This window comes from Acanthopagrus latus, chromosome 17 (genome assembly GCF_904848185.1).
Source record: "Acanthopagrus latus isolate v.2019 chromosome 17, fAcaLat1.1, whole genome shotgun sequence".
Lineage (NCBI taxonomy): Eukaryota > Metazoa > Chordata > Actinopteri > Spariformes > Sparidae > Acanthopagrus > Acanthopagrus latus.
Genome location: NC_051055.1, coordinates 3,575,727 through 3,602,657, shown reverse-complemented (window position 1 = coordinate 3,602,657; position 26,931 = coordinate 3,575,727). Strand labels below are relative to the sequence as shown.

General features: G+C 38.4%; 1 protein-coding gene across 3 annotated transcripts in view; it reads right to left on the bottom strand.

The window, feature by feature from the left end:
- The window catches only part of ascc3 (activating signal cointegrator 1 complex subunit 3), a 142,396-nt gene that overhangs the window by 110,730 nt on the left and 4,735 nt on the right, over window positions 1-26,931 (bottom strand). For all 3 annotated transcript variants that reach the window (XM_037073937.1, XM_037073939.1, XM_037073938.1), the window contains exons 3-8: window positions 25,627-25,777; window positions 21,227-21,804; window positions 13,053-13,170; window positions 2,357-2,558; window positions 1,569-1,704; window positions 555-680 (exon numbers count right to left, since the gene is read on the bottom strand). In XM_037073937.1, coding sequence (XP_036929832.1) covers window positions 555-680; window positions 1,569-1,704; window positions 2,357-2,558; window positions 13,053-13,170; window positions 21,227-21,804; window positions 25,627-25,777 — 1,311 coding nt within the window. The remainder of the gene's footprint in view (window positions 1-554; window positions 681-1,568; window positions 1,705-2,356; window positions 2,559-13,052; window positions 13,171-21,226; window positions 21,805-25,626; window positions 25,778-26,931) is intronic.

Genomic DNA, 26,931 nt, shown 5'->3' with positions numbered 1-26,931 from the left:
AAATATTAAAATCTTTCTAGCAGCTCTCTCAATTTGACTAGTTAACAAGTTCATCTCATTATTTAATATGAACAGAAATGTTAAAACAAATTGTGTTTTTACTGGGAGCTGCTACAATATTTCTTGACCAGGAACAATTTACTGACTTCCTGAAGTCATCAAGGGGGTGACAAGAATGCTCTATATCTCTTTTCTCTTTCTTTTCCTTTTTGGTCCAAGAGTCATTTTTGGCTGAAGCGATTACAGTTCATGGTCTTTTGCATTGTATAATAGTTTCACAATGATATGAAGCTTCGAGGTGGAAAAGGAAAAGGAAAGTGTTTCATGTGAGCTCAGACTATGTTTTCATACAATCACATTTGTAATAACATAACATTTGCTAAAGATAGTCTGTCAGCAGAGTCAGGGAGAACAAATCTATTGTTCTGAGTAATCCAACATGACTTCAGAAATGTCACCATCAGCTTTCAAAACAAAACTTGAGTCGAACCCCCGTGTGCAATCACACGTGTATCCACACACAGTGTACAAACACAGCACACAATGGCTCCTACCTCATCTAGTTCAGAGATGTAGACGGGCTTCTCTTCAAAGCCGAGAGGCATGGGTTCGTTGGGTGGGATCTCCACCTCTTCGTACATCTTACTGTTCTCTCTGCGGATTCCCTCGGGTAGGAGCATCTGAATGTCACACAGAAAAAAGTGAAGAAAATCCATACCTCACAAATGACCTCACACGCTCAAAAACAACACACCTCATTTTAAAACAATATGAAACTTGGAAGGATATTCAAAGACACAAAATATACTACTGGAATTCAGAAAAGTTGAAACATGAAAAATCAAGTAATAAAAAATCTTGTAAGTGATCAAACTGTATAATTAATCCCATATTAAAAATCAAATATTGCAATAAATAGAAAGGTTCTGATTAAAATTGTTTTGGAGTTATTTTGTGGTACACTTAAAATGCACCTTAAATCACTTTAATGTGATTCATGTTTGGATTTGCTTCGTGTCATACATTGAAATCAGTTATAGTTACATCACATCACTGTGTTCCCTTTCCAAAAAAGCAGAAAATACCTCAGAAACTCTGCTGGCATGCTGCTAATGGAATGGTGTGGAAACTGTTAAGGTTTGAAAATCCAGGTTCTGACTTTCCATCAATTTTGAATCTACTGACAGACTTTGGGCTTATTATTTTATGTTCCCCGTTAACAGTGATGAAGCGTATTGAAACTGATGAATTCTGATTTCCAGCTTTGTATTTAATACAATCCAACACACACCAAAAATGTACTTGCACATGAAGAAAGGTGAAATATTTATGAATAACCATAACATAAATAGACAACATGGTTGTATTAGCTTCACACATGAGTAACGCTCATGAGTAATATGGTAATATGTCTGTTAATGCAGGTGCAGACTAAAGACCACTACATTCTGCACAATAATGAGCCATAGATGACCAGTGATGACAATAGTGAGAAAGAAGCATCAGTTCTTTTTGAAACAGAGAAAACATGCATTACACATGTACAAAGGAAAAGTGAAGAGTCTCACCCTGGCTCCTCCAACAAATGCCGGTGACTTTGTGGCCTCTGCATAGCTGTCATAGACATTGGGATACCGAATGCGTTCATACACTCTTTCTCTGCTAAGTATAGGATCACGTCGAGCAGTCAGCAAGGCCTGCTCCCTGTACAAGCAAACACAAGACAAACCGAACATGAATAACACTGAAGAGAAAGCAAATGTAAATAAAAGGTATTTGGTAGTACTTCAACTACTTGGAAGAAAGACAGAAGTGAATGCCAGAGTCCTGTGTCAGAATAAATGAAGACAGGAGTAAACAGCATTGCCACTCCAACAACATCAGCACGATGTCACATGTGCAAACACCCGGGTCCATACATGAACCCTCAGTACCATCCGTACTTTGCTTCAGGATGAATAGTGCGGTTGATGATTCAAATGAAGAGGCACAGATGTGCGGCATTATGTTCCTTCCTAAAGTGGCTTACCTCTGCTAATCTTTTCCTTCACACTGGGCTGGATTTGGCCATGCTAAGTTTTTAATTAAACAGATCGCTGCATTTTTTTTTTCTTCCTCTTAAATTAAACTTTCAGAAAAAAAAATCCTCTACAAAAAAAAGATGTGACAAGCTACACCATTGCTGTGATTTTTTTTTATTTATTTTGTACAGCTCCAGCCCATTTGTCATAAAAAATGCAGAAGCTTGTCGGTTTTGCTGCTGATACCTAAGAGCACAGAAGGACACGGACAAAGACAAATGGGGAAAAATTAACAAGGAGAAGTTTGAGAGAAAGTTTTGAGAGCGATGATATACCGCTGAACTCTCATCTCTTTGGGGTCGAAGGACATGAAAGCATCTGAGGATTCGCCTTCATCTGTTCCTTTGACTCTCTTCCTCTCTCTCTTCTCCTCCCTACGGTACATCTTCATCATCTGTTTCTCCTGCTCTGACTGGATTGTCACCTGGCACCCGTAGATAGGCTTGGTCACTTCACCGGTGACTTTTCTGCCCACATCTGGAGGAAACACAAGAACGAACATAGTAAATGACAGGAAAAAGGCTAATTTCTGAAGTTCAGTAAATTAGCCATGCTAAGTGTTAAGCTAACTGGCTGGCCTAGCAAGGATCCTGTATGAATGCACAGATATACAGAGCAAAGCAAAGTAAAGGAGAGCTTCAGGTTGGCTGGGGAGTTGTCTCTGATGTGCCACAGAACCAGTTTCTCAAAGCAGAATTGGGGGAGTGCTACAGGATTTAAATTAAATACTGCAGACTTTTTAGGTACAAGGTGAATTTATTTAATTGGGGACATGTTACTGTGATAAGATTGGCTTTTTCAAAAGTATCCAAAAATCAGTACTGAGTATTGCAGCATTGATACTCCAGTTAGCTATGTTTTTTTCACTCTTCTCTCTGACAACAAGTTGACACATGCACTGCTGTAGTGCCTCATAGTCCCACCTCCTCCAAAGGTAAAAGAACTTGCTGTTGTGCTTCACTCACGCTACATAAGCATTGTTACATTAATCTTTTATTACAAATTTGGCAGTTTTTCCCCATATCGTATCAAACATGGTATCAAATAGCAATATTTTCATTTCTATTGAATCAAAAATAGAAATAACAGTATCCTGACACTAGATGGGTTGGAAATCTATAACTGTAATTGTCATGAGAAAGAAAAATTCTTTATGTCAAATTAATATTGTTAAGTTCTGTTATTACTGTTAGATTATGACAATCTTTTTTTAAATACGGTAAAAATGCAATGCAACTATGGCCTGACCATCCTTCTTGTAGGCCAAAACTGATATCAATATCAGGAAGTTTTTTTAATCTGACTAAATTTTGGTCAGTATATTTTTTGTTTTTACACAGACACATAGCACGAAAAAAAACATGCACGTATGCTGTTGTAATTCCCTTAGAGGCAAACTAGGTGGTATGTAGAGTAAGGGTAAAATACAAGTGGGTCAAACAGGAGTCCCAAAGCAGGTGTGTTATTCACCAGAGGAGGAACACAGTTTTTGACTGTCAGACATGGCATTCCATTGAGTCATTTGCGAGTTTGGATGCAAGTTATTAACTGATATAAGTGTGTGTAGATCAACGCAGTGGATGTACTAGATGATAGATATATATATATATATATATATATATATATATATATATATATATACACACATATATATATATATATATATATATACACACATATATATATATATATATATATAAACACAAATATATATATATATATATATACACACATATATATATATATATATATACACACATATATATATATATATATACACACATATATATATATATATATACACACATATATATATATATATATATACACACATATATATATATATATATATACACACATATATATATATATATATATATACACACATATATATATATATATATATATATATACACACATATATATATATATATATATATATATACACACATATATATATATATATATATACACACATATATATATATATATATATACACATATACATATATATATATATATATATATATATATATATATATATATATATATATATATATATATATATATATATATATATATATATATATATATATATATATATATATATATATATATATATATATATGTTTGAATTAGGGAAGTTTCGCAGCTACTCAACAGCCAAGAGGGTTTTGTTTTTACCAAGTCAAGTCACCGCAATAGATACATTAATTTAGATTATTTAAAGAGGTTTCAGGCCCTGATGAATTCCTGGATGAACAACAAAACTGTTGAGAAAACAATCAGGGTCAGCCAGTATCAGTAAAAATGTTCATATTTCAGCAGTCATCTCAATAACCCACTGATGTCAGATGCAGGTGTGGCACTGCACGGGTTAATGTTCCCCATTGCAGCCTCCCTGTTTGAGCCACAACAGCTCAATAAAAGGCAGAATTGCTCTTGAAAACAGATGAGATCTGATGATTGCACCACGGCCTTGGCTGATTGACTGAATGATTTCTTCTTTATCTCGTCTAGCGGCTCTACCTGCCGCACAGCCCTCCCTCATTCTAGTAGCTCCTCTCTTCCTGTCACTTACCCTCCCCTCCCATTACCTCTCCAACTCTCAACCCCTTTAACTCTGCCACCCTCCATGCACCAATTCCTCTGTCTAAACCATTCTCCATCCTTTACTTTCCCTCTTTCTGGGAGCCATCATGCCTTATTATGTGCCTCAAAGAGTGATTGCCACCAAATCTCCAGGATTCTCATTTCCAGAAGCGATCATGTTGCCATAATCACTGAAAGAGTATCACCAAGATAGATTTTGTGTGTTTACAAGATGTTTTCAAGGTGTTTTCACACCATCGAAACTGTAGTCTTTTAAATCAATATACAACACATGAGAAGGCTTGTTATAGTTAACATATAGTATATATATATATAATGAACAGTCCAAACAACTGTATTAGCAAAACAGAGGCATGATGACCATTTTTTAATTTAAAGTGAACAAGATATTCAATGATAAGTTGTGTAACTATATGTATATGTATATGTATGTTTAATATACGTAAGATAGTTATAATTCCCATGCTTGTAAACCTACATGTGTACAACTATTACTACTACTCTAAATGTTTAAAGTAATATTTTGTTAAAACAGTCAAAAATATGGGGAAAATGTTAATAATCAATGCAAGAAAAAAAACAATGTGAGAAATAAATAAATCTACTGAATTTAATCAAATGTAAATGAAAAGTTAAACTGAGCAAAGTTTTAAATGCATAAAGGTTTTCTTTGCTCATGGGTGAAAGTCAACAGTCTCTTTTCTATGCACTAGGGATGCACCAGTCCAACCTCTCATCTTATACAATCTTATCTGTTAAAAACAGATTTCTAATGCTAGTCTCAGATTGGTGCAATGATATTATGCACTACACCATTTGTTTATTTACTGGAATTTGTTTTTTTTAATTATGACGGCAGGTGTGTAATCCACATGACAAGAGTGACATATCAACATGATAATGATTAAATGGCCTGGTGATGTGGCTTAAGGATTGGATGTCCATTTCTCTACAAAGTTCGCTTGAGGTTCAATTAAAATGTTTGGGAATATGGCATTGTTAGTCACCACAAATATTCATAAACACTGCAGACACTGAAGAGGACTCAGACAAGTTTCTATTAGCTACAAGTTAATCTCTTTCCAACTTTATGCAAGGGGGTGTCTATGTGATGTGTTCCAGAAACTGACTTTTCCAGAACCTCTCCTTCATTTTTGGGGGTTTAATTGACAAATTTGTAGACTAAACCGTGTTAACTGAATGGAAATATTATTATCATTTAACCAAGTTTTTTTTTTTCAAATTTGTTAGCGAAGAAGGTGATGCACAAATTCCATTCACTGAGTGTCTGTTATATGTTAGTTGTCACAATCACAGCTGTGAGCTTAGTTTGTACTTGAGACAGAAAAAAAGCCATCATTTTGATCATAGCCTAAGAAAAATTGCCTAAAATGCCTGTCAGAGAAACATTGGCACCGTCTTTTTGTCGAATTTACAACGACACATTTGCCAAGCTACATCAAATCTGGGAAACTGATTTCTGCATCATGTTTAATACAAATTCCTTGATGCCTTCTGTTCCACACTTGAACTGGAAAAGAAATATGCTTAATGACCCAGTCAAAGGCATTTACACACAAAAACACAAGCACTTAACGGGGACAATTTCTATCAGGTTGGAGCTGTCAGTATCTCAGATGGCTCTGCCTCCTGGTGTGTCTACTTACTGCTTTCGAGAAGGACACTGAACAGATCTCAAACTTTGACAATGGCTCTCCCTCTTCAAGGACTAAAACAGGCAATGAAACTTTTTAGCTTTTTACTCTCTGCACTGGAAAACTCCCAGTGCACACACTGACAATGGACTTTACAGAGAAGACATCCTGTCTCTAGCAGTTAAATTTGTGACATTAAATACTAAATGTTCCAGAATATTTGAATATGCAAATATTTCAGTATAAGAAAGAAAGAATAGATGCCATTTTAACCATGCAAACTCCATGTCAGACACACATTAGAGACTTTTTCTATGCCTTGTTTTGTTCGCCTGATCTTAAAGATATCAGGTCACTGATGAATGAGTCCAATATTCAAACTCGCTGTACCTCCATTTTGGCCTCAAGTCCCTAACTCCTGTAAAAGATATCTGGCTGTTTAACTGCCTGATGATCCATCAAATTCATCAGTTAGGCTGATGAGTGTGGAGTTTACAGACCACCTAACCAGACAAAGAGCTAACAGAATGACGCCTGAGAGTAAAAAGCTAAAAAGCTTCATGTAGTTAAGTGGAATTGCAAAATTGTTAAAAATTCTCAGTTGGCTTCTCACTACAACTGACACCTGTTACTTCACATGTAGTCTTGAGATGCATTGTTTACATAAAAATATCAATTAATTTTGCTTGAAAGTATCAATTCAAATTCTAGTCTATAAAACATTAACAACAGTGAAAGATGTAGATGACTTAAAATCCCTGTGTTGTCTAGTTTAAAATTGTTGGAATATTCAGCTCAGGCCTGTACACAATGTCGGCAGTATTTTTGTTGTTGGTTTTGTCACGAGTACTTTCACACAGTCGTGAATATTAGAGGGCAAAAAGCAACATCTTTTTTTTCTTTTGCCTTTTGGAGATCAATTTTTTTTTAGCTTTCGCACCACTAATGAAGCCATCAACCAGTCATGTTGTATATACATCACGTCACAGCTCATGGCAATGGCAGATGTTTATTTTTGTCATAAACCAGGGCATTATATATAAAGACAATGTGACAAAGGTGACTTGGGATAAGTAACCTTGATTGCTCCCTGCACAGACAGACTGCTATTCATTGGATTTACGAGAAGCTGAAGAGGTTATATCCGTCTGTGCTCTCTTGAAATCCACCAGACTTCTTTGGCCAAAAAGGTAATTTTCCTTCACAGAACATGAGAGCTTGATGGTCTTCCACTGTCTTGATTACTTTGTTTGTTTTAAACTTTGGTGTTTCAATGTCTTGGTACAAGGGATGCACAATATGGAAATCTATCAATCTACACCAATAACCGATAATAATCTTATTGCCTTTTGCAAACAATAAAACATTATTGTTTTTTTTGTTTACATTTGTGTATTTCAAAAAATTCCAAAGATATAGTTTGTGTGCCTCTGGAGGTAAGGTTTGTGAGTCAAGATGAATGACTGAATAATGCGATGCCATCCTAACTGACATCACTATGAAACAAAAAACAAAGAGCAGTTCTGAGTAGTTAAATGTTTTAAAGTAAAACACATTGAAAAATATCAAACATACATCGGCTTATATAATGCATTTTCATCTTTTAAAATAAATGCTTTGACACAATCTGTCAAATGAGAACTGTCATTTGTATTAAATTGAATAGTCAATAATAAATTTGAGGTATGCAAACAAGTCCTTGCTGAATATGTACAATGAAATCCATTCTAGTTTGATGCTAGAAAGGATGGGCTGGAGGGATGGGGGAGGGGACAGGAGCTGTGACTATGTGATATGTCAGCTTATGGGTTAACAGTCAGGCATAGAGACTGTATAACATGTAACTTATGGGTAGTTTTGCTTGTGGATGGTTTACATAACAAGCAGCCAGGTAGCCACATCCTGTCTTGCCGACACCAAGTACTTTTTCTGCCTCAAAGCTTGGGGCATTGGAGGGGTAGTCCGCCATGCATACTCTTGGCCTGTCCACTCTGCCTAGCCCAGAGACACAGCTGGGAGTGTGCTTGGCTAACCAAAGAGGACGGTGTGTTTTCTGGTGCTGGGAATGTAATACAAACCAGCCACCACAAAAACACAGACCCAGCCAGAGAATATTTGGTTAGCCCCAAGTTGAAATCTTCCATGCTGGAATCTCTCTATCAGCGGTTTTGAAGTAAGAAAACTCTGACTCAACACATTTGTTAAAGTTAATATCCAATTATTTGCTTTTCCTGAGTTGCTCTGGAACGGGAAACGCTTTTGACTGACAACAAGAGGTTCAAACTGTGGGATCGATTAGGGGAAGAACTGTATTACAGTATGTCAATATGAATGTACTTTCACCTTAAATGTCACTTGATTTGCTCAGCACCTGTTAAAAACCTTTTGGATGTGCAGACATGTTGTGATTTCCAGTTGTCCACTCCATATACCTCTGCCTCTATCAGCCATTGAAATGTGGAGAAAAGCCACCAACAGAATCCGCTCTTTGATAAACATGCAAGTGCCAAGCTGCAAACTGCAATTTAAAAGCTAATCAGCAAGAGACAGGCATTCCCACTAAATCCCACTCTTCCTGATGGCATGCAAATAGTGGAAAATTTAATCAGTCTTTTTTTAACCCTCAGTTGTCAAGGCAACGCTAATCTCAAAAGCTGTCTGGCAAGTGAAATGTTTAATGCTGATCAAAGTTCTTTACGATGCTATTAACATCAGCTGAGGTTTGAAGTATCATATGGGTGTGATTCTCAAAGTATAAATGGATATAATCTAAATATCAACATTGTTGCATTTGTGTTTGTCTGGTTTAGAGTATTACACTATACTGTTAAATCAAATATGAGCCATATTATCACCCTTAATCATAGGTACCATATATTTTTTTTTTTATCAATCAACTCTTACATCCTGCCAGGTTAGAGGATTTTGACATTGAGGGAAAGTCAAATCTAATTCTAGTCCTTATGTATTCAGTGACAGATGTAATTCATCTTCTAACATCCATGAAGCAGGAACAACAGCTGTAGGTAACCATGGAACCAGCAATGTTGCGACTCATTTTGTTTCAGCAGGCTTCCAAGCAATACGTCTGTAACATTCTAAATTTGGGGATGATTATTGTGTACTTTCTCTCCTACCGATACGACAACACTGCTATTTGTATTGATGAGCTCTGTGTGAAACCCTGTGGTGTGGTTGAGAGGGAGGGAGAGGCACCTGTCCTTAAACATCCAATACACATTGAAGCTCAAGAAAGAAATGTCGCAGTATCCAATATATCTAACCCAAAATAACTTGATCATGGTGAAATACTGTTTTTGCTGAGACAAAAATGCAAACATACCCCAAACCCAACCAAGAGGAAATACTCTCTGTCTATCTGTTACAAACTTATATGAATTACTACATTTGTCTAGCTCTAGGTTCTACCACCATCTCCATATTATTTAACCATATCCTTGTCCACGTATCCCTATTCACCTGCATGATAAATTAACAAAACAGGGACCAGTTCACATAAACACCACTAAGCAGCAGCCCTGTAAGTCATTTCCATAACTCACAACAAGTTAATGTAACAGAATGATTAAATATTAGCAATTGATTTAATTCAATTTAATTCACAGCATCATGACCAGCTCTTTTGTTGTGGCTGAAAATGTTTCTATTAATCTGTTTTAAAATGGACCTGACAGCACTGGCCACACTGAATTAGTCAAAGGTCTCCATCAATGATTTAACCTGCTAAATGACTGAACACAGCAACTAGTCTTCATTAATTAGCTCATGCTCAGCTTCACATGTAGTTTAACATCTATATTTAGGACCTATGAATTTCAAAATACTCCAAAAGGAGGAGTCTGCCACCTTAGGACAAATGAAAACACGGGTTTCAGAGATAACAATGGCTCAGGATGGAGAACAACATTTAAATAAAAAAAAAAACTGAGAAAAAATTACAAAAAACATGCATGCATGCATGTAAGGCAGGTGCATCAATATGAAAAGTGCTTTAGTATAGCTCACTATCAAGCCCCTGAAATACTATCTCATACAAAACCAATGAATTCAGCATTAAACTGGAGGATGAACTAGATAACCACCGCAAAAACAGTTGTAAGCCTATTCTCCACAAGAGCCTTTGCTTATTTGGGCCACAGAAACACCATCCACGTGCCAGCCTTTTTCTCTATTGGTATGGCTTGATATTCTACTATTTCTCTTATTCATGAGAGGTATTAAAGCAGGGACAGAAATAGAGAGCCTGTCCGCAGGGGAGGCTTTAGTCTGGTCTTCATCATTCCTGCTAGATGGCATAAACGACGTCAAAGAAATAATGAAGATTTGAGTTGAAGTGAAAGGCCAATCTTTAGGTAATAGCCTTTCAGTGGAATAAGCTATTCTAGCATGTAGGAAACGGGCACACTACACAGCTCAAACAACATACTGATGCACAATGTGATGATGACTTTGATCGACAATGGGTTTAGCATAAAGCGGGTACATGTCACAAGCATATTTGAATTCTATCGGTAGACGAAGCCAAAGACATAAGTTATTGCTGATCATTTAGAGAGACTTATTTTGTATATTATACTGTCTTCAATGTTAGAACTTGTTTTCATGTAAGTATGAGTTAAGATACAGACAAATTAAAGATAATATTGAAATCACAAGGCACCAATTAGCTCAGTTGGTAGAGCGGGCGTCCCATGTACAGAGGCTTTGTCCTCGCTGCAGCGCCTTTGGGTTCGAGTCCCAGTCTGGGGCCCTTTGCTGGGTGTCACTCCCCCTCTCTCTGACCTTGTTTTTCTGTCATCTCTGAAGGTGACTACCAATAAAGTCATTAAAAAAAATAATAAAAATAATAAATTCCATCATATATATATATATATATATATATATATATATATATATATATATATATATATATATATATATATATATATATATATATATATATATATGACAGGCCAACTTCATTGAAATAAATATTCATTTATGCACATTACTGCACAAATTCAGGTGTCTTTTGCATCTGTTAAGGGCACATCATCATACACAAATTCAAGATTGACAAATGCTTGGTTTGTCAAGTAACTCATTCGATCATAGCAAGATGGAGAGAGCAAATGTCTTCATGTTAAAGAAATTGCATATCAAAATACATTAAGCTGGAATCACTCCAATATACTCTTGAAGAATATGTTTGGGCACCTCTGTCTTCACCAAACTATAGGAGGAAAATGCCAGCAAGATTTTTTTTTTTTTTCTGTCAGTAATTACACCGTTCATTTCCAAATAATAAAATTAAAAAAACACCAGCACAATTATTATGAAATTACTGGACACTGTCGGATGATAATATGTCTCCATATTAAATCTGACTCATAAGAAAGACTTCATCTGTAATAGCTAGAGGAGAGTACTTTTCTTGGTTCCTGAGATATGATAGATGAGTACTGACTACAGATATTGTAACAATCTGAGAGATCTGAAGAGATAATATGCTTGATAACTTTGTTTTGTTTGTAGCAATACTTTAATGTGGACTGACATTTAGAAGGATAAAATAGCATCTGCTGCAAGACCTGATGTATCATTAGACACTCTGTTCTTCCCACAGAAAAACACAAACATTGATCCAGGAGCAACCATTAATGAAAGAGGAACAGCAGATGACTGGATTAGTTAGCTTATAATAGCAGTTAGTGTCCTTTATGTAGAAGAGAAGATTTTGTCCTGAAGTTCAAGCGAGTAAAATACAAAGGAAACACAGACTTTTAACCTCACCATAAATATGTGGAAGCATTGGTGTCTGTAACATATTCTCCTGTGATTGATAGTTCGCTGAACTGTAGGCTAAGATTGTGTGAATAAAAAAGTATTAAAGTGAGTTGTTCTGGATATTTTAGACACCATTAACTGCTTTCTGTCCATTGTAATGTTCCCTGCAATTTTAAACATACCACTGTTCACCACGTCTTCATGAGTATTCAGTATTAGTGCCACTGAATGAAACCATCTCCTGTCTGTCAAACAGGCCCTTCTCAGTTGTGCTCAGAGATGCCTCTTCCTATTGTTGTCTTCTGTTGTCTGGGATCCCCCTGGGGTCTACTCTGGGTCCCCTCTTATGTCCTAGATACATGTACCCATGGGGCAAATCATGTGTAGACTTACCATCTTAATAGAGGAGATTCAAAAATATCAAGATATATATCAGGCATCTGCTCTGTCTGAGTAAGCTGAAGGTCAGGGTTGAATGACACACACATGCACAGATTCACTTTCACACACAAATTAAGTCTGCTGTCTTGGTCTATTAGAGCCAGTGAGAAGGGTCCAACTTTTAATGGTTTATTTTTCAACAGAAACCATCAACTGTTTTCTTCAACTGTCATTAAAACCTTGGCAATGGCTACTATAGTTTCCGTGTTGACTGAAAATGGCCAGGAGTCATAACAGCTAACCCTTATGATATAGCTATTTAAGAAATTCTTCTTTTATTCTGTGTATTATAATATCCATAAAGAGAAATGCATAAATAGCCTCTCACTCAAACATCTAGATTGAAATACATTCAGTAATTGTGTCTGTACACTACTGCCTTTTCCTTTTAGTAACATGAAGTCACAACTGGTAATCAGAACTATCTCATATTGTCAATACAACTAGTAACCTAGTAACCATGAGGCTGTCTCACCTGATGGGTAGCCAGTCCTGTCAGATGGTATGGCGAGGAGGGAGTTGACGATGGCACCCCTTTGCTGGAGAAGAGTTGAGATCATCTCTAGCCCCTCTGGGCCCAGTAGCTCAAACAGCTGGAGGGACAGAGCACAATAAAGAGGGTGAAATTGGGTAGTGGCAAGCCAAATATACAGTCCTCTATGGCAACAGCAGGAAAGATACCACCACACACACAAATCCAAACATGTAAACATCCTATGGCTCACCAACCCTCGCCCCCCCCACACACACACACAAACGGCTGCTACTGCCAAGGCTGAACACCTGGTAATTACCATCCGCCTGGTACAGAATATGCTCTGCCGCTTAGCCTCCCAAACATAGCCACCTGGCACTTAGAAAGTGACAGAAAAACAACAACAACAACAAGAAATTCTGTGCACAGCATCATCAGCACACAATTAAAAGCATAGTGGAGACAGGGCTGCACAAGTAGGCTTGGGCGATTGGATGAATTTATCATCTATTGGCGATTACATCATTTGCTGGGGGGGGGGGGTCTGGACCATTCTCATAATTTTATTTTCCTAATGTAATGGTCTGCCTCTGAAGAACATGTGACAGCTGCTTCTCAGTGACAGACTCTTGTTCACCAAACTAACCCAGTTGCAATGTTAGAGGAAGTGAGCAGGGAAAAACAACATGTACAGACACAATATTTTCACATTTCCTGGTAATTCGGTGAATTAATGGTTTATTTTGACCAAACCAGAATTTGTGGTTGTTGGAACAATGGAGACACAAACCAAGACAGTTTTGGTGAGTTTTTGTTTCTGTAGAATTTGAAATGACTGTGTTTAACAATGAGTTAACGAGGCAATTAAGCTAATTTTCTTTGGTGAAAAAGAGAAGCTGGAATTACGAGGGTGTTCCTATTTATTTGTTTGGTAAGAAAAGTATGCGTAAACTGCCATTCTCACCAGTGATCAGGGTTTAAAAATGTTTCCTTTTTCGACATTTGCCTGTGCATGTGTATTGGGAAATGCTGGTCACTGGGATGTTGGTGTTCCATTTTATTGCCTAACCCCACAGCAGAGACAGTCGGAAATATTACTGAGACCAAAATGGAAGCAATGATGAATGAAAGCTTGTGCGTTTTTAATTGGAAAATAGCAGACCTGAGCACCTGGGTATGTAATCTGAACCTGTAAAACAATGCAGTTCTTTCCCCCTCTCCTTTCAGGGTTGGTTTCAGGATGGTGTTATGGCTTGCTCTTTCAGTCTGTCCTCCCTCGGGAAGGCAATAGTGAGCACAGCAGGTAACTAAAACAACAGACGCACTTTGATGTCAGGTCAGCCATCGTCTTTGTTGGGGTTATCTTTGTTTCCCTCTGTGGTCTCTTTTATATCTGTTCTAAATTTCTATTGGTCCCTGCAAATGTCTCTGTTTTATTAGAGTTGAGTGTACTTCGTGCTGGCAGTGGGTGGGAGGTGGCTAGGAGGGCTGGGGTTTCACCTGCTCAAAGGGATGTTTTTAATGACTCTCATGAATTCTGTCCTTGGAGTTGACAGATTAGGTGTGGGTTCCACCGGGATTGAGAGGCAGAGTTTCTCCTTCAGATGGCGTTTGCACAGTTCACCATCCTGCAGCAAGAGCAGTCCTTAAGCATTAACTGCATAATAACTTAACATCTGCAAGGCTACAGTTCAGGAGTATAAATGCTTGTGTCCTTCTCCTTTGTTCTCCTGCTTTATTCGTGATTACATTTTTAACCTTGCCTACTCAATTTTTCATCCAGTAAACAGAACTAAAGCATTATTGAATAGAGTCACCACTCTAAAAGGTTTAGTTTGTCCACAGACAAATTCAAGCAAACCCCCAACCCCAAACAAATGGAGGATTAGCTTTATATTTTTACATTGGACGATGGACCCTGCAATTATAAAACTGCAAGTGTCTGTTCTGACAGAGCAGCAGGAGTGAGATTTCACTTATCATGTGGGGAAAGTAAAAAGAGTTGCCTGACACAGCCCAAACAATTGGGCAGGTTTTATGTTAAAAGCAAAAAGCAAAAGCTCCAATCTGGCAGTATTTCAGATTTAAACCCAATGGCTGTCAGGAACTGATAATGTTAATGAGGGAAAAGGAGTTTGTTACCTCACTAAGAATCTGGAAGTGAGCAGCCTGTCACTAACAGGTCAAAGTGGCTGCTCGTTCTTGATCTATCACTTGCTGTGATATTTCAAACTGATTGACTGTCAACAAATTCCAAATACGACTGTTGTTTTGTTTTGTAGATGGAGTATTAAACACAGCTTGTGTTTCAACAGTTAAATACTTTTACTGCGAAGCTGCAACAGCAGGAAATGTATTAGCATACTGACTGGAAACGGTAGGCCTGGCGGTAGACCAGGCCTATAATCAGGAGCTGATACTAAGCATTTGTTCAATTAAGAGTATTGGTTATTTTCTGTCAGACTGATGATAATTTGATCAATTAAGTGTGGCAGGGGGGAAACTTGCCAAAAAAGGGCAAACTCAAACAAATTTCTTTAAAAACCTTATTTCAGAACAGTACTAGAGTCAATTCTTCATAGAAGTCCATCACTGGTTGTTCTAAAATCTAGACATTTTCATATCTATTGCAAATCAATACTGGTTCTAAATATATCAGTTATCAGTCTCCTTTATTTTGAACAATCAGTATCAGCCCTGAAAAAGGTTCAGTTCACTCTTCTTCAGTTGACCCCTACTTGAAATATCACAAACTGACATGGTTCATAGGCATCACCCAGGACATCACAGGTACCATATACAGAGCATCTTTGACACTGGTGAAATGAGCTGTATGCCCAGAGCTCAAAGGACATTTAAAGACAAAGACACCATCTCCAACCATTGTCTGTTCAGCCTGCTGCCAAGTGGCAAAAGATACAGAAGTAACTGCTGCCATACAGTACCATCAGACTACAGAGCAGCTTCATTGGTCAGGCCAGTGTTTCACCCCAGCACACCAGCTTGCCGGCCACCACCACAATTAAAGTCTGATTCTGTGGGAAACATTGCAGGCTGTAAGACTCCTCAATTCATCGTCAACACTCCCTTTTACAAAAAAGATTTAGCACAAAGGACTCAAACATTTTTTTTAAACTCTTGTGTTTTTAAAAATGACAATATATTTAAAGTGTTACCTCGAAAACTTTCCTCACCATGGCAACTCTAGTGAAAATACATATTTGAGTGAAAATACATGTATCAACTGCACATTTAAATAGAAGACAATAAAAACATCTCATGTCAACAGTCTGTTTGAACATAAAGCAAAATCTCCCAACTCTCTCTTTGCTGCCTCGTATTACTCGACTAGGTCCATTCCATAAACCAACAAGTTCGAACTGCAGCAGGAGGTGGCTGTTCTGCAAAACCTAGAGCTTCGTAGGGTCAACACTCCACAGCATGGAAGTCACCAAGACCTTTTCCTTCATGCCACGACACCTTGTGGTCCCACAGCAGAGTGCCCCATCTTCAGAGGCAGCTATGACACTGACAGCAACACTCTGCTTCGATGGGGAGGGGCAAGAGACAGTGGAGGACAAATTTTCTCTGGGAGTTTAGAGCCACATTATTGGACTGTCACACCAACCTCTAATAACACAGAAAAGGAAATTGGACATGCTCAGCTTTGTGCCAGCCAAACAAGCACGACTATTACAACACATCACACAAATACACACACAACTGCCCACACTCAAATGTTATTCCCCACTGTCATCATGCCTCTTTGACAACCATCAATACAAGCACCATGGCATTGAACATAATGAGCCTGAAGCTCCATCTGGGGCCAGGACACATTCACACACATTTTGTACTATACGATGCTGAAGGCAAAGGAGGTTTTCAGAAATTTTCTGAAGAATTTCCTGCCACTAAAACAGGCTTTCACCATCTGAAGGGATGTGCAAGCACATTTGTACTCATAAAATAAAGAAATGTAGCTCAACAGCAATATTCCCATCAGCCCCATTGAGCTAACTGAACTCTGGGTCCTATGTATAGATAGAACAGTTGAGACAGTCTCCATTAAGACTAGAGGTTAGATTGTTTCATCCTGCCCAATTTGTCCCACCATAGTTTATATTGAACCACAATGTTTTTCTTTTTTACTTCCTCTCATAGCATTAACGATCTCTCAAGTTCTTTCTGCTCTATAGAGCTCTAGAGAGTTGGCCAGTCAGAGCTGTGTGCTCTCTTTTAGCTATACCTACCAATATCTATGATGTATACCTATGGTATAATGTAAACATAGCACAAAAAAGTAAGGGGATTTGTGTTTGGTAGATTATTTCTTTGTTGTAACAAAGCCTCTTGGCAATAAATCTAATAGCGTTGGAAAGGTTGTTTATTTCCCTTTTGAATGGTGCCACATTTGTAAAGAACCTCCGTACCTCTTCATTACAAATGTGGCACAAATTTCCTAACTTTATATGCAATGATTATGTGGACTTGAGTGAACAGAATGAAAGATCTGTCATCCTGTTCGAAAGGGTCCTAATCCAAAAGGATAATTGTTTAACAATTTCACTAGTTTTCACTGTACCATCCCCCTACCAGAAGTCAGCAACTACCACAAAATGTCAGCAATGAGAAATAGTAGATAGAAATAATAGACAGCAGGTTTCTGTTCATTGTCAGCTTTAATGGCTCTGAGGTCAAAGCCTTCAAACTTTACTGTTTACTTTAGAGTCACACAGAGGTAAATGCATGGAAAGTCTGCACTCAGTCTTTCCCTTTTTTCCTTACACCCCCCCCCCCCCCCCCCCCACACACACACACACACACACACACACATCAGAGGGAGAGCTCGCTTCAAAATGTCAACAACGTGAGAAACATTGGAACCAACTGTAACCTGCTGAAGTTGTACAATTCTGCTTCTGTGGTGAAGCAATAGATCGAGAAGGGAAAGTGGCAAATATTAGTTGTTGTCTTATAATCAAGAAATGTCCACCCATGTACCCATCATTCTAGCCTCTCAAGTTTAAAACAGGTTATGGGCTGTTTTTGGGGTCCAATAGTAGCAACTTCTGTGTTGTTGCTAATATTTCCAAAGGGCCTTTATTACCAATAAAGGTCATGCAGAAAGTTGAAATGTCTCAACAGTCTGGAAAGCTAAAGGCCAAGGATGACTCTGTATAAAAGCCAGGATATGATAAATTCAACATATGGATCAAACCCTAAAGGCCTGCTTAAGAAGGTCAAGGTTATAGAATCAATACGAGCTACAATACATTGCAAGTACCATTAGGACAGGTCAAATTTTATGTCACGGAAATGTCACGTTAAGATTTGAGACCTAAAATTGAAGTTCAAGTTCAAATCGATCAATAAAATCAGAAGAAGGGTTGCCCTCTCAACAATGACAATTCAAATCCTCAACTGACAATTATCAAAATCAAATTCTGACAGTCCATCTTTACTTTAACTGAACATAGAGCAACAAAGGAGAACTGCGAGGAGTGAAATTAGAGAAGGCTGATGAAACAGAGGGCAGCGTATCTCACTTATGTTGCTCTGCTCTGAAGCTGTTTGCTCCAGTATTAGCTATAGTGTTAGCTCAGTTAGCAAAACCACTTTTGAACTAGATGATGGAACAACCTCCTCTACTGCACTCAAAGGTGACTGACAGAGTGGTCAGGAGCCAATCAAGGAGACATTCCATGATGCTATTGGACTTTATAACTCCAAGTGATAGTTTGAGTCTTTTATTTTGGAGTCGTATGAGGTGCTTAACCCTGGTCCGTGTATTACCTGCAGTGTATGACCATCAGCTCTCCCTGTGTGTGGAGAAGCAGTGCGTAGCACCAATAGCACTGTACTGCTGAAGAGTACTGACAGCAAGACATATTTTAGCCACCTAAAAGAAGGCACACATAAAAATGCATCATTTTGGTGCTCTATATTGCCATAGGACAGCCCTGTCCTTTGGGACTAGATTCCCTCAGTAGTGCAACGTCCATATTTCTATGCATCATCATAGCTGTGCCTGCAGATCAGCTGTTTCAGTCAGACTTTCAGCAGCTGTCTGGAAGCAATGTAAAGCACCAAAGAGGTTTGAAATATAGCATACATTTAAACTGATAAATATTTATTTTTAGGTTTGCCCTCTTTTAGGTGGATAAAATTTGTCTTGCTGTCGGTCCCCTTTAGCAGTACTGCTTCTCTATTGGTGCTATGCACTGCTTCTCCATACAGGAGGAGAGCTGACTGTCATCTATTGCAGGTAATACACTGAGCAGGGACCACCTCATAAATCCCCACATCAAAAGACTCAAACTATCACTTTACCTAAGACCAGGACTTAAGCTATATTTCTCAGACTGTGTGAAAATCTGATGCTTTCACACCACAGATGCTGAGCTGAGTATTAAAGACATTAGAGTTGACATGTAGGCTATGATTGTACTGTAACTTCTTTGATGATATGGTAAGGTGCAAAACCAAACAAGTATCTATATAATTTCCAAATACAAGAACTGCAAGCACATGGAAAACTGGCAACTAAGAGTGTCTATAAAGTGAATTACTGGCTTTCAAATGCTCATGTGAAGTGCACTTTAGATCACATGACATGGAGGCACCAACTAAACTCTCTCCACCTGCATCAAACCGATTTAAGCTTGTACACTGGCCGAGACTTGCAAAGCCAGAAACCTACCCAACCCAGGTTAAAAGCCGTTTCTTATTCAAAAGATGGACAGCAAAAGACCCAGCTAATATAGCACATAATACAGCCTAACTTATTCTGAAACTAAACACCTTTATACGCCCGAGCAATTTGCCATGGATGTACCTGATTTCTTTTATTGTACTCATAAGCTGAGCTAAAAAGTTCATAAGACTGTGACAAAATGTGGTTAGACTGTAAACGTACAGTTCACCTGATCAATTATGTCAAGACAAGGTTGTAATTCTCATTGAGGATGAGGCGATTATGTCCACCTTACAAGCAAACATGTCTACAGTTTCTGTTTGATTCACTAAAGAATATATAAATGTTGAAACCTTACTTGTGTCACCACAATTGTTCTCATGTCATCATAGCACACCTTGAGGAACACAGGTCTGGATATTTCATGGTAGGGTAGGTGATTATTAACAAGAAACCTTTTTGAAATGTCTGAAATGACCCCCAAATTATCACAATAATTACCCTAAATATCAATGAATGATAATGTTTGGTTATTTCCAAAAAAGCAGTTGAAAAATAGCTGGTCTTTCATTTTTATATATACATTTCCAGGAAAACCTCTACTTCTGCTCAACTGCTGCTGATCATGCCATCTTAATTTCCAACTGGATTCTGCCTAATGTCCTAGCTACTTCAAATCAGTGGCGTGGCGATGCGATGCATCTGGAAACTAAGGAACAACCATTAAAACATAAACTGTTGGGTTTAAATGGCAACTGCATTGTTTATTTCTAGCCTAAAATATCTTCAATGATCTGTTTTCTTTCTTTCTCTCTCTTCTTTTTTTTGTATAAATATGACAGAAAGTTTCCAAATGAGTTGCCATGTTGCTCTGGCTGGCGTTTTGTTGTTTTCGTTCAGTCAGGTGCAGCCAGTGGGTGTTTGTGTGGTTGACAGGGGTCATGACCTTTTTTGGTAAGGCAAGGCCTCGCGCTAAATGACGCCCCTGTGGACATGTGGCTTAAGTCGTCAAAGAAGTTTCAAATATGCTAGTTGGTAATTTCCCATTCCTTACATGCAATTTGCAAACCTGAAGTTCCCACTGTTTTGGCCTGGGTTTCACCATACAGGCTACATACACAGACTGCTCTCATCGTGCAATTGGTAAAGCTTGCTTTCTCTGAATGTTTTTTGTTTACAAAAAATTGTAACAGTAAGTCGTAGGTCTCTATCAGTTAAACTAAATGTGTGTGGAAGTAGGTTTAGTGCACTCTTATCATTTATTCATCTTTGTCAAATTACCAAACCTACATACTCATGTAAGTCGGGTAAATTGTTTGTCAGGATTCCATAATATACTTTGTATTAGTTGATTTTACCGATGAAGTTGGCGCACTAAGCACATTTTGGCTTGTTTGTTTCTCCTGCATTAAAAAAAAAGGTTCCAAAGAAGAATTTATCAGATTTAATCTAATACATAATAACTGGTGTCACAAACCTCATTCTGCAGCTCATCATCGCTCTTGTGTGAGGCCAGCATTTCAAACAGGGAGGTGCACAGCTCCTCTGGGCTGGATGAGATCATGTTGCCTCCATTTAGATACTTCTCCACCTCTCTTCTAAGGATGGCTCCATCCCCAGAACTGACAGATCTTCCTGAGCTGGACATCTCTTCCTCACTTGTAATCTTCCTCCCACTCTGCTGGTTGTTGAGGAAGTTGATGAAGTCTAGGCTTACTTTCTCCTCATGGTTACCAGAGCAGGGCAGATCCTCGAGTGGGTCCAGGGTGTAGCACTCATGCGAGAAGGCAATGTTGCGTCCGAATGTGGAGCCTCGCTGGGGATTGTGACAGGAGATCTGGGTCTGGATAAAGTCCTCAACACGGGTGTCTCCGAGCGAAGCCACCAGTCGAGCCACAGAGGCACAGGAGGCTTCAGCTCCAGATGAGGGAAAGGGACCAAACATCTGCTTAATGGCCCGAGTCTCCTCTGTGCCCACATGGTCTTTGTTGTGAAAGGTCTCAAACAGAAAGACAGCAGCACTTTCAATGGCCTCCTGACCATGTTCAGCCCCCACTGTAAAACAAAACACAACATATATTTACACTTTGATTCCAGCCAGAGGCAGATTTTGTTATTTGGTGCAAAATTGTCAAAATAGACAAAAAGCTTGTTAACTCAGCGGTGGGTGGAGGAAAGTCACTTAGTACAATACAAATACATTTTTGAAAATTACGATGAAAAATATTTGTTGACAACCAAAACAAGCCTTAAACCAAGTAACATTTTAGAAAAGACTATTTCATAATATATATATATCCCATTTTTTTTGTCAACAAATAAAAACATGTGCGTGACCGGCAGATGAACAGGTAAAAACAAGTTTTTTTATGGGAAAAAAAAGCACGAAAAGCGCCCTGTATTCAGCTCTGTTATGTTTCTCTCAATACTGTTATCTTGAACATTGGTTAATGGAAGAAACAGATTCATGGATCAAATTAATCCACAATCCAGTGGGGACAAATATAAATGCTGCAACTGTTTGGACAAACTCTAAAAATGTGGGAAGTCCCAATCAGGTTTTTATTACCCCGATCCTGATCCAACTCCTTTAATATTTGGTAAACGCCGATACGAATCCTGATCCATTACTGAGTCATTTTTTTCCCGGATAATACAGCTGCATTACGAATTCTTATTCTGCATGCTATAACAACATTGTCCTCCGCCTTCCTTGTGTAGCAGGTGGGTCCATGACGCTGCAGCCCATGCTTGGTACCTCCCAAGAATCCACAGTACTTTGTTTCCCCTACCCACGGCCTGCTCAAATGGTCTTTGAACTAGTATATGCACCCGAACACCTGGACCTAGAGCCCCCCACTCTTCTGCTGGCAAAAATCTGCCAAATGATGCAAAACATGTCATCAGGTGGATTCTAAGGCTGATATATCCACCACAGATTGTTGTTTGTTTTTGTATACACATGTACTAAGCAAAGAGTACAATTACACCTGTTTTCTCTGGTCATGTAGCACCAATTTAAAAAATTATTACTTCTATCCACTGCATGCACAGCCCTGATTTTGTGCCAGGACCATCTTTCCAGCTGTTACTCACTTCTTATAGAGAAAATGGCTTTCTTTTTCTCATCTTGATTTAAAATGAAATGTGGCACTTGGCTCAGGTAGCCCACTGTAGGCTGCCAGGTTACCATGTTAGAAGGACTACAGTTTTTCATGCATTTCCACATGTTGCCATGTATGAAAATACCAAAACATGGCACTGTAAGTAATCTACTTTATTATTGTATAAACAGTGCTTGTAAATCCACTGTACATCTACAAGATGCTCTCTTTGTTGGGGGGCCCAGTGAGTAGCAGAAATTATACATTCCAACTAAAGGAACAATTAAAGCTGATGCACTAATCATTATTTTAATGATGGGGATTATTAAGATTTCTGCAACAATCACCTTCACCTTTTCCATTATCATTAGTGGTATCTAGATAGCAGCACTCTTTTGTATGGCCTTTGAACTGTTGATAGCTTCCATACAAGAATCACCAGCTGTTTCTCTGAGCAGTAAAGGCTTCAGCATGAGCTCACTGTTTAAGGTCCATGCACCTTATTTAAATAATATTCCAAACAAGTCATGCTTAACCAGAACAGCACTTAACAAAAAGGAATGCAGAGTAATTGTCCAATTAGAGAAAAAAATGTCAGAGGGACAGAAGCAGTATAGAGTGAGGGCTGGAGAGGCAGAGGAAAGAGAGAACAGATGAAAAGGATTTAAACCAATTAAAATGGTCTAAAAGCATCAGACTCGTTGCTGCACGTAGCAGAGCAGAATTGTCTGCTTTCATCCTCTCCAGAGTGTGCTTAACAACAACTTTTTATTCGGATCCAGTCACACAGGCTGAGGGCAGGTTCGACGCATAAAGCAGTGGAGAGCATCACAACAACAAATCATGCTACTCTTGACTGGCGAGTGAGAGGCAAAAAATACTGCCATGAATGAGGAGAAGTGAAAACAAAATGAAAATCATCACAGGCTTTCATGGGAGAGCTCCATATTTGACTCATTAGGTTCAGGTAACACTTGAAGTCATAGAGGGAGGATTATAGCATGCTGTCAAAGACTTGTTTCGATCTGGAGTAAATCTGATATGTTTTCATCTGTTCAGGAGCATTTTCAAATGGCATGATAGATCTGAAATTTATCTCTGTACCTTATATAATTTATGAGCTAATGATATGGCATCCAGGCTGTGCTGTCTTGTTGCTTTCATGGATTGAAAAGAGGCAGGTGATATAATGAAACGGATTGGGTTGCACCAAGAATTCATATATCCACCACAAAATGATGTGTAAAGTCCTTCCTAAATTCTTAGTAACTACCAGCTGGTTTCAACTTAGTGAATGACTCAAACAGACTACACCATTTAAACCTTAAAAAATGTCTGAGCTGGTCAACCCACCTTATCATTGAGTACATTAGTTTATACATCTGTAGCCCTATCCAACCAAAAACATCAACCGTGATCAAATGTCACATACATACATACATACATACATACATACATACATACATACATACATACATACATACATACATACATACATACATACATACACTGTGTTTCAACCCATTAACAGAGCGATAGCTAAATGGGTGGCTACAGCTTGCAGGCTGATTAACACTGTTTATTAACCTTTACAAGTGTAAGGTTGGACACTACACTGTGTAAGTATTACTAAGGCATATTACATTCAGGTCAGTATGCCAATTTGTTGCTGCTCGTTGGGCTTGAGTTTGTCATGTTATGTTTTCATTTTTTTTAACATGCAGTATCTTTGAGGTTATTCTGGGGAATATTCTGGACAGTATTTGTCATAATTTTGGATTGTTTCAATAATAATAAAGACACATTTGGATCCCTTATATATGGTAAGACTGTGAAAAGGTATCTGTAGGAGACATACTGAAGTTACAAGAGCCTTTAACCAGAGGTGTCCCAATTACTGTTCGAAGTAGCAGATCTGGAAAGGTAGCCTACTCTACCTGTGAAGAGACAAGGCAATAGGGAGATCAAATATATTACTACAAATTGCTAGAAAATTCTAACCCCAATGCAAACAGTGAACAGCAGGCCCAGCACGTTGTATCATATAAAATTAGCTGAAAATTATGTCTAGCTGTTCGAAAAAGGTTAGAAATGTTTTGCAAAACAACCATGTATATATTTATGAACTGATTCTGATGATTGAATGCCTTATTGCCTTCGGTAATTTATTTTGCTTAGCCCTTTCCCTGAAGCAAAGCAAGTCTGCGTCAATGCTGGGTTGACACACCAAGTCAAACCAAGTCAAGCCAAGCCAGCAGATGTGCAATGAAAAGCCCCATTAGTGGATGCACTCTGACAGGTGCAGTTGACCCAAAGGATTACATAACAGCCACTGCACCCTATGTTGCAGCTGCCAGTTGAGGTGATCTGGTACACCAATTCCAAAATGCTTTCTACCTGTTAGACATTTAGATCCCAATGTATATAACAACAGGGCCCTCCATTTGGAGTCTGAGTGGAGATAATTTGGCTCCCGATAAAAACATCCTCAACAATGAGCACTGAAGGGTTTCTAAGAATAAATGGTAATGATGGGAGGCTAAAAATTGATTTTTAGTTACACTTTTGCAGCAGAAAAATGTGTGATAGACAACATTAGCCAACATTGAGCAGCAGCGAATCATCCATCCAAGGCGTCTGTGTTTGAGGACATGGGAATGTGACTCAACAATCAACTTTCTCTCTCCAGAATTGCCTGCTGCAACTTTAAAACAAACACAAAAAAATAGATTGAAAGAAATTACAATGGATTTGAGGCTGAGGAGTTAATTACCAATCTGTTTGGCGGCCAGAAGGAGGCTCTTCAGTTCCTGATTGGCAGCTTGCTGCTCAGCTTTGTCCTGGTGCTCAGTGCAGAAATGGACAATCTTCTGCCATGTCAGGCCCTCTCTGGCAAACAGCTCCCGTCTCTTCAGTCGTTTGGTCTAACATAAGTCACAGGGAGAAACACAATTATATTTCAAGAAAGAGAACATTCATACTCAGATATTTCTAATTGCCTAAATACCCTTTTGGGTAAGACCACTTTTTGCCCATATATTATCTAAATATTTTTTTGAAAAACAAGATGTTGTGCTGTCATTTACTGATAAAGTGGATTTTACATCTGTAAAATTAATCAAAGCTTTCCATGGCATGTCTGATTCAAATGCATTTTGATCAAACTAAAGAACCACACCAGAGTGTTTCTGCTATTTGTTTTCCCCCCATTTAAATTTAAATGACTAGTAAACTGACCTTAATGGGTGAAGGAGTGTAGTGCCCCTTAAGCATCTTGAGATTATTTTCCTCTCCTAATAGACACTGCAGCTTCGGTGATTTTGTCAAAACCAAACCAAGAGAATCTGATTGGACCTATTCATTAGTGGCTGACAAATTCTTGATTTCAAATGGTTAGTTTTCATGTACTGGTTTATTCAAGCTAATTCAGAGGGAGCGATATTAGTGTTCTCGCAGTACTCATTCTGTGTTTACACGACTATGTTCCACAGAAATTCTCAGTCAACCAATAGCAACAGAATGCATTTGACAGTGAGTGTTAAACATCGATCCATTAGCTTTATCCACTTAACCTTAGCCTGGATTCATGCGGAGGATATCTATCTGACATACGGCGAGAGGCGGGGTACACCTTAACAGGTCAGCAGGTGATCACAGGGCTGACAAACTGAGACAGACAACCATATGTGCCTTCATTTGCAGATATGGGCCATTCATCACCAGTTAGCTTAATATGTCAAATTAATCAACTAAGATGGGACATCCATTGTCAGTACTAGGGCTGGGTATCATTTGAAAGTTTTTGATAGTAGCGCAGACAATAATGCTATTTTGACACATTTAAGTTACACATGCATCATCAGTAGTTTTGTAAAAAAAGTTAGTGTTAATGAGCATCTCCCATCAGAGCAGTGAGGTATTAAATATGTGCAGGTGCGACAGCTCAGTCTCTGAGGTCAGGAGAGTCATTAACAAAATGACTCTGCAATTATGATCGCCATGTCTCCCAAAACTAAGCATTTTAACAGAACCTCTGAGATAACCTCCGAGTGACCCTCGCAATATTCCTCCTGGAGAA